General features: G+C 42.4%; 1 protein-coding gene across 1 annotated transcript in view; it reads left to right on the top strand.

Moving 5' to 3' along the window:
- RECQL4 (RecQ like helicase 4) overlaps positions 1 to 19332 on the top strand; it is a 218249-nt gene that overhangs the window by 10890 nt on the left and 188027 nt on the right. The window contains exons 4-7 of the mRNA XM_067467230.1: positions 3420 to 3532; positions 6720 to 6863; positions 9983 to 11046; positions 11678 to 11777. Coding sequence (XP_067323331.1) covers positions 3420 to 3532; positions 6720 to 6863; positions 9983 to 11046; positions 11678 to 11777 — 1421 coding nt within the window. The remainder of the gene's footprint in view (positions 1 to 3419; positions 3533 to 6719; positions 6864 to 9982; positions 11047 to 11677; positions 11778 to 19332) is intronic.

Raw genomic sequence — 19332 nt, 5'->3', positions numbered from 1 at the left:
TCTAGAGGCATTTCTCCTGACGTTTCGCCTGCATCTATGGCAAGCATCCTCAGAGGTTGTGAGGTCTGTTGGAATTAGGACAAAGGGTTTATATATCTGTGGAATGGCTGGGGTGGGGCAAGGAGCTCTTCCCTGCTGCAGTTAGGTGTGAATGTTTAGCTGATCACCTTCATTAGCATTTGAAGGCCTGCCTGAGCCTGGGAAAATCTGTTGCTGGGAGGTGTTAATCTGTGCCTGGTTTTTTCCTCTCTGTTGTTTAGCTGTTATAATTTTAGAGTTTTTTAATACTGGTAGCCAGATTTTGTTCATTTTCATGGTTTCCTCCTTTCTGTTGAAATTGTCCACATGCTTGTGGATTTCAATGGCTTCTCTGTGTAGTCTGACATGGTGGTTGTGAGAGTGGTCCAGCATTTCTGTGTTCTCAAATAATATGCTGTGTCCAAGCTGGTTCATCAGGTGCTCTGCTATGGCTGACTTCTCTGGTTGAAGTAGTCTGCAGTGCCTTTCATGTTCCTTGATGCGTGTCTGGGCGCTGCGTGTGGTGCGTCCCTATGTAGACTTGTCCACAGCTGCATGGTACACGGTAGACTCCTGCAGAGGTGAGAGGATCCCTCTTGTCCTTTGCTGAACGTAGCATTTGTTGGATTTTCTTGGTGGGTTTGCAGATAGTTTGTATGTTGTGTTTCCTCATCAGCTTCCCTCTGCGGTCAGTGATTCCCTTGATGTATGGCAGGAACACTTTTCCTCTGGGTGGATCTTCATCTTTACTCTCGTGGCGTGTTCTTGGTCTTGCAGCTCTTCTGATGTCTGAGGTGGAGTATCTCGTGTCTGCTTTGCTAATTTAGCTCACATTCTTACCCCATATTTTAATACATCTTTTCTATATTAGATTTCACCCCCATATATTTTTGTTGTTGTTATTTTATTTATTTATATCCCACTTTATCTCCCTAAAGGGGACTCAAAGGGGCTTGACATAAAAGCATTAGTATACAATTTAAAATAAACAAATATTAAAACTGAATTAAACACAAACCACTTAAAAATTCAGAGTTAAAATCCATCAAAAACATGTTCTCACTGCCCTCATAACCTTGGTGGTGTCAATGAGTCGCCCGAGGGCTGAGAAAGGTGGTATATAAATAGAGTAAATAATAAATAAATGCAAAATTAAACCCCCCCCCAAACCCAAATATAGACTGAATCCAATATGGGGGTAGATCTGTGGACATTAATGGGACTCCCGTCTAACCAAAGCCATGCTTGTAACTAATCTAAATTATATTGAATGCCTCGAGTAATATATTTTGCTACAGTATTGTCTGGAAGAAGTTGTTTATTTCAATAGGTTTTGCTGTCATCTGTGGTTTCAGGAATGTTCCATAATTGGGAGAAAAGTGGGATGTAAATGGATATGTGCCGTTGCGCCTGGGGGCTATAACTCTTAGTGAAAGAGGCATGGACATGGCATCTTTCCCCAGGGGATTGCTTCTTGCCCTCCTATAGAAAACTGGAACTCCCAAAGACCAAAACACAACAGATAACTCAAAATTGTATTTATTGTTCACAATGAGTTATCTTTCTCAGGCATAAGCTTGATGTTTCAACAGGGATAAAGGAAATATACTTTACAATCTCTGAAGTCCAAGGAGTTTGCAGCTGAGAAGCTTTTCCTGTTTCCTCTTTCCTCAATGTCTGTGAATATCGGAATAAACACAACCCCAGTCCAATGGCCTATGTTGAAGGGACAAGACCTTCCTCTGGTGCCAAAAGAATTGGTTTGAAGGCGCTTGGGTCTCCTCAGTGCTGTCTAGGAAGATCTGGACATAAAGCATGAGTCCCAAGGGTAAAAAACCTTAGAATTGGTGCTGAGAGGTAATTTAAGCAGGGGCTTTTAGAGCCAAGTCTCTTACTCACGTCCATCTGATAGACACTCTGATGGCAGAATGAAAAAAGGGAAGCACTCCCCTCCTCCAGGAAGAGGTGGAGCCAAACAATTGAGCTTGAGAAAGCAATTCAACTGGTGCAAACAACACTGATTGACAGCTATAAATAACCAATCAATCCAACTATACATAAGCAGGGTAAAAAGGCAGGATTAAGCATGATACAACAGTTTAAATCTTGCAACTAACAGTTCTACACATAGGTGGCGCCACTCGCGCAGTCACAGGATAAAACAATAACTAGAATTTTTTTGGTAAGATTTACTAAGTATGGATCTATCCTAGAATCAGTTCTTGTGGGTTTTTTTGGGCTATATGGCCATGGTCTAGAGGCATTTTCTCCTGACGTTTCGCCTGCATCTATGGCAAGCATCCTCAGAGGTAGTGAGGTCTGTTGGAACTAGGAAAATTGGTTTATATATCTGTGGAATGACCAGGGTGGGACAAAGGACTCTTGTCTGCTGGAGCTAGGTGTGAATGTTTCAACTGACCACCTTCATTAGCATTTGAAGGCCTGGCTGAGCCTGGGAGAATCTTTTGTTGAGAGGTGTTAAGCTGTGCTTGGTTGTTTCCTCTCTGCTGTTTTGCTGTTGTAATTTTTGAGTTTTTTTAATACTGGTAGCCAGATTTTGTTCATTTTCATGGTCTCCTCCTTTCTGTTGAAATTGTCCACATGCTTGTGGATTTCAATGGCTTCTCTGTGTAGTCTGACATGGTGGTTGTGAGAGTGGTCCAGCATTTCTGTGTTCTCAAATAATATGCTCTGTCCAGGCTGCAGGAGTCTGGACTTCTGCAGGAGTCTACCGTATACCATGCAGCTGTGGACAAGTCTATATAGGGACCACCAAACGCAGCACCCAAACACGAATCAAGGAACATGAAAGGCACTGCAGACTACTTCAGAGAAATCAGCCATAGCAGAGCACCCGATGAACCAGCCTGGGGGTGGCCGACAGGGAGCTCTGGCCTGGGATGGTCCATGAGGTCACGAAGAGTTGGAAACGACTGAACGAATGAACAACAACATACATACACACCACTTGCTTCATTGTCAACAAAACCTCTGAGGATGTATTGTTGAAGGCTTTCATGGCCGGAATCACTGGGTTGTTGTAGGTTTTTTTGGGCTATGTGACCATGGTCCAGAGGCATTCTCTCCTGACGTTTCGCCTGCATCTATGGCAAGCATCCTCAGAGGTAGTGAGGTCTTTGTCCTAGTTCCAACAGACCTCACTACCTCTGAGGATGCTTGCCATAGATGGAGGCGAAACGTCAGGAGAGAATGCCTCTAGACCATGGTCATATAGCCCGAAAAAATCTACAACAACCCACCTCTGAGGATGTTTTCTACAGACGCAGGCAAAACATCAGGAGATAATGTTACTGGAACATAGCCATACAGCCTGAAAAATTCACAACCACCCAAATCCTTGGTTTGCTCAGAGGTCATTCTCAACTGGTGTTTGTGCACAGACCTATACAGAGAATACAAAGCAATGAGAGAAACCAAGGAGCAGCGTCAAGGTCTCTCCGTTTCTGAAGACATCGTCCAGAAAAGCACAGAGGAACCTGCAGCAGAAGACAAGGTAAGAAATGGCCACCTGGCCTTTGCAGATTCCATGCTCTTTGTGACTTTTCCTAATCCAGCCTCTGCTCATAAACCTCATAAACTCCACTGGTGACAATGTATTCCATTGCTGAACAGCTCTTACCATCAAGAGGTTCATCATAATTTTTAGGCTCCATTATTTATGTAACAGAAATACAACCTTCCCACTTCCTCCTCAATGGGACATCCATTCAGATATTTATACGTGGCTGTCATGTCCACTATTAACTTTCCCTTCTCCAGCTCTTTAAGCCTCTCTTCAGAGGGATTCATAGTTTCCTCCGCAAACAATCTGTCCTTGTTTATCTCATGTTTACCTCGCCTGAGTTTTTAATCTGTTTCTACCCAGTTTTCTTTTATCCATTACATGTAGCTCGCCCATGTTATTGTGATTGTGTTTATTGTAATTTTATATTGCTACTAGCTGTACCCTGCCACGCGTTGCTGTGGCCTATAGTAAATCTTTTCAAAGTAGAGGTAGATATCTGGAGTATTATGAAAGAGAAGTACCTACCTATTCCTTCCACCTTTTTCTCCCCCTTTCTCTCCTTTCTTCCTTCTCTACCTCTTTCTTTCTTTCTTTCTTTCTTTCTTTTGTTCCTTCTTTCGCTCCTTGGTTTCATCCTTCTCTCTTTCCTTCACTCCCTCCCCCTTTCTTCCTTTGCCTCCTTTCTTCCCTCCCTGTTTCCTTCCTTCTTTCACTTTTTATTTTCTTTTCTCCTTCCTTCTTTACCTCTTTCCTGCCTTTCCTTCCTTTTATTTTTCTTTCCTTTCTACTTTCTCTTCTTGCTTCCTTCGGTACCTCTTTCTTTCCTTCCTTCCTTCCTTCCTTCCTTCCTTCCTTCCTTCCTTCCTTCCCAATGCTTACCAAACCCTTCTCATGGGAGTCCTGTGTGCCACGTTTTGTTTAATTCCGTCGTTGGTGGAGTTCAGAATGCTTTGATTATAGGTAAACTATAAATCCCAGCAGCTACAACGGAGGGGGTGGGAGGAGGAGGAAGAGGAGTGCAGGGGCGGGGCCTCGGTGGGTGTGGGCGGGGCTTCGGCAGAGGGGTGAGAGAGGTGCGGAGGGTACGTTGGCCGTTTGGCCATGTGCGCGCACCGGGGACTTTGCGCCATTGCACATGCTCAGTTGTTTTGTCCTTTTGTGAGTGTGTTGTTGTGTTGTTTTTTATTTTGATTCGATATGTTTGTACCTTGTGGGTTGAGGTATGTGCATGGGAATTTTGGTTAATTTTCGTTGGGTGGTTTTTGAGTTTTGCTGTCCCGTTGGATGCCCCTTACAGATTTATATATATAGATGTTGTTTTTTTGTTTTATGTAATTGAGTTATTATTGTTTATTATTTGCGTTTTCGGTTTTGTTTTATTTTATGTAATTTTATGTAATTGTTGTTTTGGAGATGGTGCGGGGTACAAATAAAGTTTATTATTATTATTATTATTATTATTATTATTATTATTAATTATTTCCAGACCTTTTACTTTTTTCCCAGGTTTCAAAGTCACACTTGTGCAAAGTCCCTTATATTTGTATGACTCACTAACAGCCTGTTTTCTATTCTTGTGGCGTTGTTATTGTTATGTACCATCAGGTTGATGCCACTGTCTTCTCAGGCCTTGCAAACCCAGGACAGCCGTGGCTAGGAGTCCATGCATCTGTAATGCACTTTGCCTCTTGTTCTCATTACTTCCCATTATTCTCAGTACTGCAGTCTCTGTCCAAAATGCAAATAGCTTCAGGTCAATTACTTTTTAAAGTCAGCCCTCCCTCCAGGTGTTTTGGACTTTAACTCCCACAATTTCTTCGGGGAAGTCTCTCCGTTCACCTCTACCTTTATCTCAGTCCCGCCTTGTGGGAAGAAGGGAGAGAGCCTTTTCCTCAGTGGCTCCCCGGCTATCGAATACACTGCCTGGTGAGATTAGGTGAGCTCCCACCTTAGAAAGTTTTAAGAAGAATCTCAAAACCTGGCTCTTTCCGCTGTGCTTTTGGAGATTAACTATATAATCTTACTTAACTATTTACCCTCAATTTTGTCTACAGTGCACCCTATATATGAAGGTCCTTTTTTCTTGACTCCATTTCGGAAGAGTACCTCCCTCACAAATAAGTTGCTCCACGGCTATCTCACTTTTGTTTTTATCCCCAGTATTTCAATTTGTGCATACAGCCCGCTCATTGTTTTAGATCTTGAATGGTTTTATTCTATTGTATATTTGTTGTAATATTTTTATAGTGTATGTTTTATGTAAAGCCAATGGGATTTTGGCCTGCATCAATAGGAGCATAGTGTCTAGATCTAGGGAAGTAATGCTACCCCTCTATTCTGCTCTGGTTAGACCACATCTGGAATATTGTGTCCAGTTCTGGGCACCACAATTCAAGAGAGATATTGACAAGCTGGAATGTGTACAGAGGAGAGCGACTCAAATGATAAAAGGTCTGGAGAACAAGCCCTATGAGGAGCGGCTTAACGAGCTGGGCATGTTTAGCCTGAAGAAGAGAAGGCTGAGAGGGGATATGATAGCCATGTATAAATATGTGAGAGGAAGCCACAGGGAGGAGGAGGGAGCAAGCTTGTTTTCTGCTTCCCTGGAGACTAGGACGCTATGGAACAATGGCTTCAAACTACAAGAGAGAAGATTCCATCTGAACATGAGGAAGAACTTCCTGACTGTGAGAGCCGTTCAGCAGTGGAACTCTCTGCCCCAGAGTGTGGTGGAGGCTCCTTCTTTGGAAGCTTTTAAGCAGAGGCTGGATGGCCATCTGTCAGGGGTGATTTGAATGCAGTATATTCCTGCTTCTTGGCAGAATGGGGTTGGACTGGATGGCCCATGAGGTCTCTTCCAACTCTTTGATTCTATGATTCTATGATTCTAATTGATTATGTTGTTGTTTATATTCTGATCTTATTTTGTTGCTGTGTTGTTGGGCTCGGTCTCATGTAAGCCACCCTGAGTCTCAGTTGGGGAGATGGTGGCGGGTACAAATAAAGATTATTATTATTATTATTATTATTATTATTATTACAGCTGGCACGCTGTTAGGAATTGTGGGAGTTGAAGTCCAAAAGACCTGGAGGGCCCAAGTTTTCCCACGCTTGCATTAAATAGATACTCTAGCCAGGACTGTCAATGGAGCCTGTTGTCTTTGTGTGTTCCTAGGTGACCGACTCCAGCTGCTGGGGAGCACACCTGAATCGAAGCTTGGTGGCTCCGAAAGCAAGGCCACGGAATCAGAACACGCTTCAAGGTTCGGCTCAGTACTTTGGCATGAAGCTGAAATGCAACCTGGGAACAGCTATTAAGGTAGCTATGTGTGAGAAAGATTGCATGCATTTGGCAGAGCTATATATTTTTTGTACAGTTCCCATTCATGCCATTATACAAACAGATGATAAATGGAAACCACAACTAACTATACCTTTGAACACAAGCTAGGTAAGAAAAAGCTTCCTTGTAAAAGAAAACGGCTGAAGGTTAATTAGTTCTAAACGCTGCCTCCTCTAGATGTGCATCTGTGCTGTAGATTTAATGCAGTTTGACACCCCTTTAATTGTCGTGGCTCAAAGCTATGGAATCCTGGGATTTGTAGTTTGATGAAGCCCCAATACTCTTTGGAAGAGAAGTCTAAGGACCTTCTAAAGCGAAAACACCCACAATTCCATAGTATTGAGTGATAGCAGTTAAAATTTATGTCTTCAGGCCCATGCGTGCTAATATCCTCCGATTTCACTGGATTTAGAGCCACAATTCTCTTGCAAAGTGAGGAATGTGCCATTTAAAACTGCTATTTTTTACCTTAAGTGGCTGAGGGGCAGGCCCGTAGCCAGGATTTCGTTTCGGGGGGAGCTAAAAAATTTTCAGGGGGGGTTTCGGGGGGGGGGGCTGAGTTTCGGGGGGGGCTGAGTCTGAGTGAAAGAGGGTCTAGCCTAGCAAACCTTTTGTATCATTACCCCAACACCCCCATACATATGGGATATATTGAGAATGGTGATCAAATCATGATATTAATAAACATAACAGTTTAAATAATGCACCAGTAAGGCCTTTTCGCGAACCACCATGAGAATTTCTGGGGGGGCTGAAGCCCCCCGAGCCCCCCCCCCCCCCCCCCCCCCCGGCTACATGCCTGCTGAGGGGGGAAAGGAAGGAGGCTGAGGCTGTTAGGAATTGTGAGAATTGAAATTATTATTATTATTTGAAACACCACAAGATGAGTCCACAGCAGACACTCTGCTGGCTGTTGAATTGGATCACACATCGGACCTTTGCCAAGTGTCTAGGACTGTGTGTTGTATCGGCGAATAATTTGTGCAGATCCCAGTAAGGTGGACTTTTGCAGCTGGCAGATGGTAATCTAGTCAGTGTCGATTGTGTTTAAGTGCAGGCCAAGGTATTTAGGCAATGCACCCAGTGTGCCAATCACCACTGGGACCACCTTGACTGGCTTGTGCCAGAGTCTTTGCAGTTCGATCTTTAGATCCTCATATCGTGTCAGCTTTTCCAGTTGTTTCTCTTCAATCCTGCTGTTGCCTGGGATTGCAACATTGACGATCCATACTTCGTTTTGGGAAATGATTATTATTTTTTGGGAAATTATTATTATTATTGTATTGTCGAAGGCTTTCATGGCCGGAATCGCTGGGTTGTTGTAGGTTTTTTCGGGCTATATGGTCATGTTCCAGAGGCATTTTCTCCTGATGTTTCGCCTACATCTATGGCAAGCATCCTCAGAGGTAGTGAGGTTTATTATGTTCGATCTTTAAATCAGAGGTAGTGAGGTTTATTATATTTATTATGTATCCTCACTACCTCTGAGGATGCCTGCCATAGATGCAGGCAAAACGTCAGGAGAGAATGCCTCTAGACCATGGCCATATAGCCTGGAAAAACCTACAACAACCCATTATTACTACTACTACTACTATTATTATTATTATCATTATTATCTGCTTTTGTATACCGCTTTTTCACCCCTGGGGGGACTCAAAGAGGTTTACAACATAATAAATGGCAAATTCAATGCCTTACATATATATATAATATCATATATTTAAATCAATAACATATAACTGTAGGTAAAAACCATAAAAACTATAAAAACATCAAATATAGACATAAGCATGTATAGTAAAGTTAAAAAATATCTGGGCAGGGGGGACAAACAATCAATCCCACCGCTGCCACCAATATAATAAAATTAAAGGTTATCTAGGCAGGGTGGACAAACAATCAATCCCACCTCTGCCCCTCAAGGCAAGGGAGAATAAAATATTATAAATGATTGAATGTTCTTGGTAGTATTAGCCTCCACCACCTCAGAATTATTGGCCTGAGGGACCAAAGGGTGTGAATGTGTTATAGGTAAGGGGTATTTGAGCTCTTGATTCTTCTATGGCTTCCTCACTGGATGACTGGACTTTAAAATGGGTTTGACAGAGTGAGTTCTGAGGAAATGGATAGATTGAGGCATACACCAGTTAAAAGTAAACTAAGAAAGAGTTTATTGAACTTTATATTAACAACAACTCATAGAAATGAGTGGTACAGAAGCGTGATTCAGTTGCAGAAACTTGGTTACTTAAACAAATAGTTCCCCTGACAGAAAAGCTTTTAACAACTGTGAGACTCCTTCAACATACTGTTCTATCTTTAGACACAGTATCACTTGAGAACAGACTCCTGTCTGCACAGGGCAATAAGCTCCCCTATACTGTCCCTAGTATAAGGAGACAAAGCTTTCTTTTACTGGCCCTAACAACACAGTAAAAATCCTAGTCTTTGTCTCAGCCTATTCCCTAAACTTAAGGCTCACTAAAAGCTCTTCCTTTTCTGTCAGATCCCTGCTCTATCTCTCTCCCTTGTCAAAACACTACTCTCCCTGTCTGATCTCAAGACACTTCTTCTCTCTGTCAAGAGCTGACAGCTTATTTCTCTCTCTCTACCGACTCCTCCCCCAATTGCTATACCCAATCAGGATAGCAATTGACTCCTCCTCCTGTCCTGCCTGCCTTCCAAGATGACAGCCACTGTCATGCAGGCTTCGGCCCTGTCGTCTCAAAGGTAGATTTCATGACAGCATGAAACATATTATTGCTGCAATTAACAATGTAGACCCCTTCTCTTCTCCCCCCCCCTCCAACTCACTCTCCATAGCATTTCAGCCCTTCTTTTTATACCCTCCCTGCCCCCCCCCTCCCATCCCAACAGACACAAAGCTCAGTTCTTGTGGGTTTTTTCGGGCTATATGGCCATGTTCTAGAAGCATTTCTCCTGACGTTTCGCCTGCATCTATGGCAAGCTTCCTCAGAGATGAGGTCTGAGGTGAGACACAAAGCTATTTAGGTACAGATTGAATACAAAATACCTGGAGGGCCCAAGCTTGCCCATGCCTGATCTAAACATAATTTCACTCTTCATCTTAGGAACGTCCTGTGAATCTAAGGAAATCCCTCACCCCAAGGAGGAAGTCCATCACATTCATGGAGAAGAATCCACCCCAGATGGCAAAGGTTGTTTCTCCCATCGCAGCAACAGACACTCTGTTAGGAAATGATACAGAGCAACTTCTGGATCCTGATCCCATGGAAATGGCTGCCCTTATCCCTCCTGCCTTTGCGAGTTTGAGCCCTGCCCGGTTGCCTGTCGTTGATGCCAAACCGAGGCTGTTGCCCCTTGGTAAGTTTCAGCAGCTGAAAGAGACTGTGACCAAGAGACTGACCAGCCTGGATCCTGGTTGGCTGGATAGGTGCGGATTAAAGGCTGGAGTGGGACTAATTGGAGATGGCAACCCAGACCAAGACTCAAGCCAGGGCTCTCTGAAAATCACTTCCCTGGAAAAACTGAATCTGGAAAATGGAGAGAAGAAATGGGAGGCACGTGAGTCTGATTCTGCTGAGAAAGACTGTCAAGGAGTTGTGACGGAGATAACTTCTATTGGCCAAAATATTGGAGATGGTTGTAGGCAAAGTGGGCGAGGTAAAGAGATAGCAGTTACATCTCCAAGGACAGAGGAGGCAAACTTAGCACTCGTTGAAACCAAAGCTGAGATTTCTGAACTGGAAGTTTGCACCAAGAATGCGCCTTTCCAAATGGAGGAATGTGTCGTGGAAGGAGTGTCACCAAAGCAGATGGGAGTCGGGATGTGTGAAGCTGAGGATGGGGTGCCTGATCCCCCCAAGAAGGGGAAGTCCTATCACAAGAAGGAGCTACAGGAAGGTGAGGATGGCGCAGTCAGTCCCAAAGGAAGCAAATCACAAGTGAAGCGAAAGAGGACTAAACAACCTGCAGGGGAAAGCCGGGCCAAAAAGCAACGTAACATTGGTCCAAAGCCAGGAGTCAGCGATTATGATTTTGATGCTCAGGATGCTGCAGAGGTGCATGAACAAGAGGGGGAACCTGCCCCGTTTCCCTCGGAAAATCTCCTGGGGGAAATCATAGAAGAGGATGATTCCAAGGCCAAGTGGAGATCCAGCATCCCACCACGCAAGTAGGTCCTTGGGAAGAAATGCATTGTATACTCTATTTGTTTAATTTATACTATTTATTTATTTGTTTACTAGACGTCCCCTGCCATACATTGCTGTGGCCCACATGGAGGTTCTGTTTGAGAGGTTTGGCCCAATTCTATCGTTGGTGGAGTTCAGAATGCTCTGTGATTGTAGGTGAACTATAAATCCCAGCAACTACAACTCCCAAATGTCAAGATTCCATTTTCCCCAAACTCCACCACTGTTCACATTTGGGCATATTGAGTATTCGTGTAGAGTTTGGTCCAGATCCATCTTTGTTTGAGTCCACAGTGCTGTCTGGATGTAGGTGAACTACAATTCCAAAACCAAAGGGCACTGGGATTAACAGAACTCAAAAACCACTGAGCGAATTGCCGCCAATTTTGGCCACAAGACACCTACTAACTCAAGGAGTGACAATCACTCAAAAAATTGATTTTGTCATTTAGGAGTTGTAGTTGCTGGGATTTATAGTTCACATACTATCAAAACCACATATATACACAAACATATATATACTATTACAACACACAGTTTGCAAAGCGCTGGGGGTAGGTGCAATGGAATACAATAGTGTCCTTTTCACATAGGGTGGTTCTCTGTTTCTAGGTCTGCGCCAAAGCAGGACGGCAACTTCGTCTGTCTGAACCTCAAGAAAAGGTCCCACGTCAAAGGGTTTGCGCTGAGAGGGAAACACCTGCGGAAGCAAGTAAGTGGCCTGGAAGTTCACAGTGTTGGTGAGAGAGAGACAACAGCAACAACACAATAACATTTCTAGGCCTTTCTGCAAGGTCACCATTTAGGAAACATCTTTTATGATACCTATAAAGCAGGCATGGGCCAACTTGGGCCCTCCAGGTGTTTTGGACTACAACTCCCACAATTCCTAACAGCCGGTAGGCTGTTAGGAATTGTGGGAGTTGTAGTCCAAAACACCTGGAGGGCCCAAGCTGGCCCATGCCTGCTTTAGAGCATCTCAGGTAGCAAGTACCACCTGTATATCTCCTTTTGACAATATTATTTCAAACAATTTCTCAAAGTAAACATGAAACACTTTGTCCAAACCTTCTCCTGTTGTTCCAATTGGATCTTGAGCACATTACACAGTGCTTCACTTGTTCTTCTTCTACTTCATATTTTGTCAGCCATTTATTTACATTTTGATTATCAAATGATCATTACCTGAGCTCAATACGTTTTCAAACTCTGGTTTAACAGGAATATCCCTCTGACTTTAAAGCACCACACATTGAGTAGGAAAACAATCCTTTTTTATTGAAGATAAGTAAAAACAGCAGAGTAGAAAAACACTTTAAGGGAATAGATACATCCAATTAGGTTAGAAGATAAGCAGGAGCAAATTAATCCAAGGTATGGTCCAGGAAGGTTCAAAACAAAGTCCAGACTTCTCTAATAAAATCCAAAGAAACAGAGAAACGTTGATCCAAGGCATGAATAGGTAATCACAAGAGACAAACAGTCAAACCGTTCAGCAAAAAATCCTTAAACATTAATCTTCCAGGCAAGGCTTTCATGAGACAAGACAAGAACTTAGCAGGGATCTGAAACAAGGCTTCATCTGGTAATATTTTCCATGCCTGGAACTTTTAAACCCTTTCCAAGCACACAGAAACTGATTTCGCTTTCCTTTAATGGCCCTTATCTGTTTGTGTTGAAGCCTGGCAGAACGCCGAAGGCCTTGCTCGGTCTCTCTGTTTTGACTAATTTCCGCCTGCCTATCTCTATGCTCATTAGTCTCCACAAGTGCCAGGTTGTTTTAATCCAAATCCAAATCCCGGGAACTCTCTGCAAGTACCAGCTGTGCCCGTACCTTGGGAAGTCTGATCTGGCCACAGTGGTCCACGCTCAGGTTACATCCCAAATAGACTACTGCAACACTGGATGAGAGCTAACAAATTGAAATTGAATCCAGACAAGACAGAGGTCCTACTGGTCAGTCGTAAGGCCGAACAGGGTATAGGGTTACAGCCTGTGCTGGACGGGGTTACACTCCCCCTGAAGACGCAGGTTCGCAGCTTGGGAGTGATCCTGGACTCGCCGCTGAGCCTGGAACCCCAGGTCTCGGCAGTGGCCGGGAGAGCTTTTGCGCAATTAAAACTTGTGCACCAGTTGCGCCCGTACCTTGGGAAGTCTGATCTGGCCACAGTGGTCCATGCTCTTGTTACATCCCGAATAGACTACTGCAACGCGCTCAACTAGTCCAGCGAGCGGCAGCCAGATTGCTCACTGGAGTGACATACAGGGAGCATACCACCCCCCTGCTATACCAGCTCCACTGGCTGCCGGTTCAATTCCGAGCACAATTCAAGGTGCTGGTTTTAACCTACAAAACCCTATACAGTTCTGGTCCAGTGTATCTGTCCGAACGTATCTCCCTTTACGTCCCATCTCGGAGTTTGAGATCATCTGGGGAGGCCCTGCTCTCGACCCCACCACTCTCACAAGTGAGGCTGGTGGGGACGAGAAGCAGGGCCTTCTCAGTGGTGGCCCCTCACCTGTGGAACTCACTCCCGGGGGAAATCAGAACATCACCATCCCTCCTCTCCTTCAGGAGGAGGGTGAAGACATGGTTGTGGAACCAGGCCTTTGGGCAACCAGGCAATTAAATAAGACAACTAAATAAGACAATCAGATGTGTAAGATCAGCAGGATTGTCGAAGTGGAATCAAAAACAGATCTTTGAGTTAGGGTACACTGATGGGTAGGAGGAAGAACTAGGTTTGTATTGTTTTATTGATTTTATCATTTTATTGATTTTATTGGGATAATGGCTGAATTGTGGGAACTTGAATTGTTTGTACTTTTGTGATGATTGTTTTGTGTGGCAGGCATCTAAGTGTGCCTTGCAGCTGTAAGCCGCCCAGGGTCCCCTCCGGGGTGAGAAGGGCGGGGTACAAGAACCCCAAATAAATAAATAAATAAACACACTCTACGTGGGGCTGCCTTTGAAGACGGTTTGGAAACTTCAGTTAGTTCAATGGGCGGCAGCCAGATTATTAGCTGGGGCGGCATACAGGGAGCCTAGCACCACCACCCCTTGTTATGCCAGCTCCACTGGCTGCCGGTCCATCTCCGAGTCCAATTCAAAGTGCTGGATTTGACCTATAAAGCTCTATATGGTTCGGACCCAGCTTACTGAACACATCTGCCCCTACATCCCACCTCGCAATTTAAGATGATCTGGGGAGGCCCTGCTCTCGCTCCCGTCAACAGTGCCAATGCGGTTGGCGAGGACTAGGAGCAGGGCCTTCTCAGCTGTGGCCCCCCACCTATGGAACACACTCCCAAAGGAGGTAAGATCTGTTCCCTCACTCCTTTAGAAAAAAAAAATAAAATCATGGTACTGGGACCAGGCCTTCAGACAATAGATGCAATTCAGAGAGTAAACCATCATCCCTATACCCTGTAGGAACATTCTCATGGGAAACTACACTTAGAACAGGTGCCTCTCTGTCATTGTCTGCATCAATATCACTGACCAAACCATTGCCATCTTGAACTTCATTTATACCACTCCCCACATCCAAAGCACCCTGATCCTGAAACACAATCATAGGCTGAACTCCAACACAAATCCCATTAGGTTCTTATCTGACTCAGTAGTTTATCCATGAGCAAACAGTTGGATAAAGAGATCCAAAGAAGTTACTCCATGATCGACTCCCAATGGAAGCTGAACATAGAATCACATTGGAGGATCTGGTGGTTCCTAGAACAAAACATGAAGAATCCAATCTGCAAATGTAGAACAACATGTTGAGAAAGTCACAAAATGGCCGCCCAACGATAAACACTAAGGAGAACCCAAAATGGCCATCTAAGGATAAGCTGTAAGAAGTCTACAATATGGTAACCCAATGAGGAGCGTTAAGGAGGACACAAAATGGCCACACAGTAATGAGAACTAACGAAAACCTAATGTGGCTGCCTAAGAACAAGCACTAAAGAGTCTACAAAAAGGTCACCCAAAGACAGGTGCTAAGGAAAAACCAATATAACTGCCTGATAAGGAAACAAAATGGCTGCCTACAGAAAAGTGCAAAGGAGAATTTAACATGACCGCCTAAAAATGAGGAAGCAAAATGGCCGCCTACAGATAACTGCAAAGAATAATGTAACATGACCGCCTAAGGATGAGGAAAAAAAATGACCGGCTACACATAAGTGCAAAGGAAAATTTGACATGACCACCTGAGGATAACGAAACAAAATGGCCTCCTACAGATAAGTGCTAAGGAAAATTTAACATGATTGCGTAAGGATGAGGAAACAAAATGGCCGCCTATAGTTAAGAGAAAAGGATAATTTAACATGACTGCCTAAGGATGAGGGAACAAAATGGGCGCCTATAGTTAAGTGAAAAGGATAATTTAACATGACTGCCTAAAGATGAGGAAACAAAATGGCCGCCTATAGCTTAGAGAAAAGCCTAATTTAACATGACTGCGTAAAGATGTGGAAACAAAATGGCCGCCTATAGTTAAGAGAAAAGGATAATTTAAGATGACTGCCTAAGAATGAGGAAACAAAATGGCCGCCTATAGTTAAGAGAAAAGGATAAATTAAGATGACCACCTAAATATGAGGAAACAAAATGGCCGCCTATAGTTAAGAGGAAAGGATAATTTAACATGACTGCCTAAAGATGAGGAAACAAAATGGCCGCCTATAGGTAAGAGAAAAGGATAATTTAAGATGACTGCTGAAGGATGAGAAAACAAAATGGCCGCCTATAGGTAAGAGAAAAGGATAATTAAACATTACTGCCTAAGGATGAAGAAACAAAATGGCCGCCTATAGTTAAGAGAAAAGGACAATTTAACATAACTGCCTAAAGATGAAGAAACAAAATGGCCGCCTCTAGCTAAGAAAAAAGGATAATTTAACCTGACCTCCTAAGTATGAGGAAACAAAATGGCCACCTATAGTTAAGAGAAAAGGATAATTAAACATGACTTTCTAAGGATGGGGAAACAAAATGGCCGCCTATAGTTAAGAGGAAAGTATAATTTAAGATGACTGCTTAAGGATGAGGAAACAAAATGGCCGCCTATAGTTAAGAGAAAAGGATAATTTTACATGACTGCCTAAAGATGAGGAAAAAATGGCCGCCGATAGTTAAGAGAAAAGGATAATTTAAGATGACTGCCTAAGGATAAGGAAATAAAATGGCCGCCTATAGTTAAGAGAAAAGGATAATTTAACATGACTACCTAAGGATGAGGAAACAAAATGGCCGCCTGTAGCTAAGAGAAAAGTGTAATTTAACATGACTGCCTAAGGATGAGGAAACAAAATGGCCACCTATAATTACGAGAAAAGGATAATTTAAAATGACTGCCTAAGGATGAGGAAACAAAATGGCCGCCTATAGGTAAGAGAAAAGGATAATTTAAGATGACTGCCTAAGGATGAGGAAACAAAATGGCCGCCTATAGTTAAGAGAAAAGGATAATTTAAGATGACTGCCTTAGGATGAGGAAACAAAATGGCTGCCTATAGTTAAGAGAAAAGGATAATTTAAGATGACTGCCTAAGGATGAGGAAACAAAATGGCCGCCTATAGTTAAGAGAAAAGGATAATTTTACATGACTACCTAAAGATGAGGAAACAAAATGGCCGTCGATAGTTAAGAGAAAAGGATAATTTAAGATGACTGCCTAAGGATAAGGAAATAAAATGGCCGCCTATAGTTAAGAGAAAAGGATAATTTAACATGACTACCTAAGGATGAGGAAACAAAATGGCCGCCTGTAGCTAAGAGAAAAGTATAATTTAACATGACTGCCTAAGGATGAGGAAACAAAATGGCCGCCTATAATTACGAGAAAAGGATAATTTAAAATGACTGCCTAAGGATGTGGAAACAAAATGGCCGCCTATAATTACGAGAAAAGGATAATTAAACATGACTTTCTAAGGATGGGGAAACAAAATGGCCGCCTATAGTTAAGAGGAAAGTATAATTTAAGATGACTGCTTAAGGATGAGGAAACAAAATGGCCGCCTATAGTTAAGAGAAAAGGATAATTTTACATGACTGCCTAAAGATGAGGAAACAAAATGGCCGCCGATAGTTAAGAGAAAAGGATAATTTAAGATGACTGCCTAAGGATAAGGAAATAAAATGGCCGCCTATAGTTAAGAGAAAAGGATAATTTAACATGACTACCTAAGGATGAGGAAACAAAATGGCCGCCTGTAGCTAAGAGAAAAGTATAATATAACATGACTGCCTAAGGATGAGGAAACAAAATGGCCACCTATAATTACGAGAAAAGGATAATTTAAAATGACTGCCTAAGGATGAGGAAACAAAATGGCCGCCTATAGGTAAGAGAAAAGGATAATTTAAGATGACTGCCTAAGGATGAGGAAACAAAATGGCCGCCTATAGTTAAGAGAAAAGGATAATTAAACATTACTGCCTAAAGATGAGGAAACAAAATGGCCACCTATACTTACGAGAAAAGGATAATTTAAAATGACTGCCTAAGGATGAGGAAACAAAATGGCCGCCTATAGGTAAGAGAAAAGGATAATTTAAGATGACTGCCTAAGGATGAGGAAACAAAATGGCCGCCTATAGTTAAGAGAAAAGGATAATTAAACATTACTGCCTAAGGATGAGGAAACAAAATGGCCGCCTATAGTTAAGAGAAAAGGATAATTTAACATGACTGCCTAAAGATGAAGAAACAAAATGGCTGCCTCTAGCTAAGAAAAAAGGATAATTTAACATGACTCCCTAAGGATGAGGAAACAAAATGGCCGCCTATAGTTAAGAGAAAAGGATAATTTAACATGACTGCCTTAGGATGAGGAAACAAAATGGCTGCCTATAGTTAAGAGAAAAGGATAATTTAAGATGACTGCCTAAGGATGAGGAAACAAAATGGCCGCCTATAGTTAAGAGAAAAGGATAATTTTACATGACTGCCTAAAGATGAGGAAACAAAATGGCCGTCGATAGTTAAGAGAAAAGGATAATTTAAGATGACTGCCTAAGGATAAGGAAATAAAATGGCCGCCTATAGTTAAGAGAAAAGGATAATTTAACATGACTACCTAAGGATGAGGAAACAAAATGGCCGCCTGTAGCTAAGAGAAAAGTATAATTTAACATGACTGCCTAAGGATGAGGAAACAAAATGGCCGCCTATAATTACGAGAAAAGGATAATTTAAAATGACTGCCTAAGGATGTGGAAACAAAATGGCCGCCTATAATTACGAGAAAAGGATAATTAAACATGACTTTCTAAGGATGGGGAAACAAAATGGCCGCCTATAGTTAAGAGGAAAGTATAATTTAAGATGACTGCTTAAGGATGAGGAAACAAAATGGCCGCCTATAGTTAAGAGAAAAGGATAATTTTACATGACTGCCTAAAGATGAGGAAACAAAATGGCCGCCGATAGTTAAGAGAAAAGGATAATTTAAGATGACTGCCTAAGGATAAGGAAATAAAATGGCCGCCTATAGTTAAGAGAAAAGGATAATTTAACATGACTACCTAAGGATGAGGAAACAAAATGGCCGCCTGTAGCTAAGAGAAAAGTATAATTTAACATGACTGCCTAAGGATGAGGAAACAAAATGGCCACCTATAATTACGAGAAAAGGATAATTTAAAATGACTGCCTAAGGATGAGGAAACAAAATGGCCGCCTATAGGTAAGAGAAAAGGATAATTTAAGATGACTGCCTAAGGATGAGGAAACAAAATGGCCGCCTATAGTTAAGAGAAAAGGATAATTAAACATTACTGCCTAAGGATGAGGAAACAAAATGGCCGCCTATAGTTAAGAGAAAAGGATAATTTAACATGACTGCCTAAAGATGAAGAAACAAAATGGCTGCCTCTAGCTAAGAAAAAAGGATAATTTAACATGACTCCCTAAGGATGAGGAAACAAAATGGCCGCCTATAGTTAAGAGAAAAGGATAATTTAAGATGACTGCCTAAGGATGAGGAAACAAAATGGCCGCCTATAGTTAAGAGAAAAGGATAATTTTACATGACTGCCTAAAGATGAGGAAACAAAATAGCCGTCGATAGTTAAGAGAAAAGGATAATTTAAGATGACTGCCTAAGGATAAGGAAATAAAATGGCCGCCTATAGTTAAGAGAAAAGGATAATTTAACATGACTACCTAAGGATGAGGAAACAAAATGGCCGCCTGTAGCTAAGAGAAAAGTATAATTTAACATGACTGCCTAAGGATGAGGAAACAAAATG

The sequence above is a fragment of the Anolis sagrei genome, chromosome 4 (assembly GCF_037176765.1).
Source record: "Anolis sagrei isolate rAnoSag1 chromosome 4, rAnoSag1.mat, whole genome shotgun sequence".
Lineage (NCBI taxonomy): Eukaryota > Metazoa > Chordata > Lepidosauria > Squamata > Dactyloidae > Anolis > Anolis sagrei.
The sequence above is the reverse complement of the archived record's forward strand: the minus strand, read 5'-3'. Positions and strand labels throughout refer to the sequence as shown.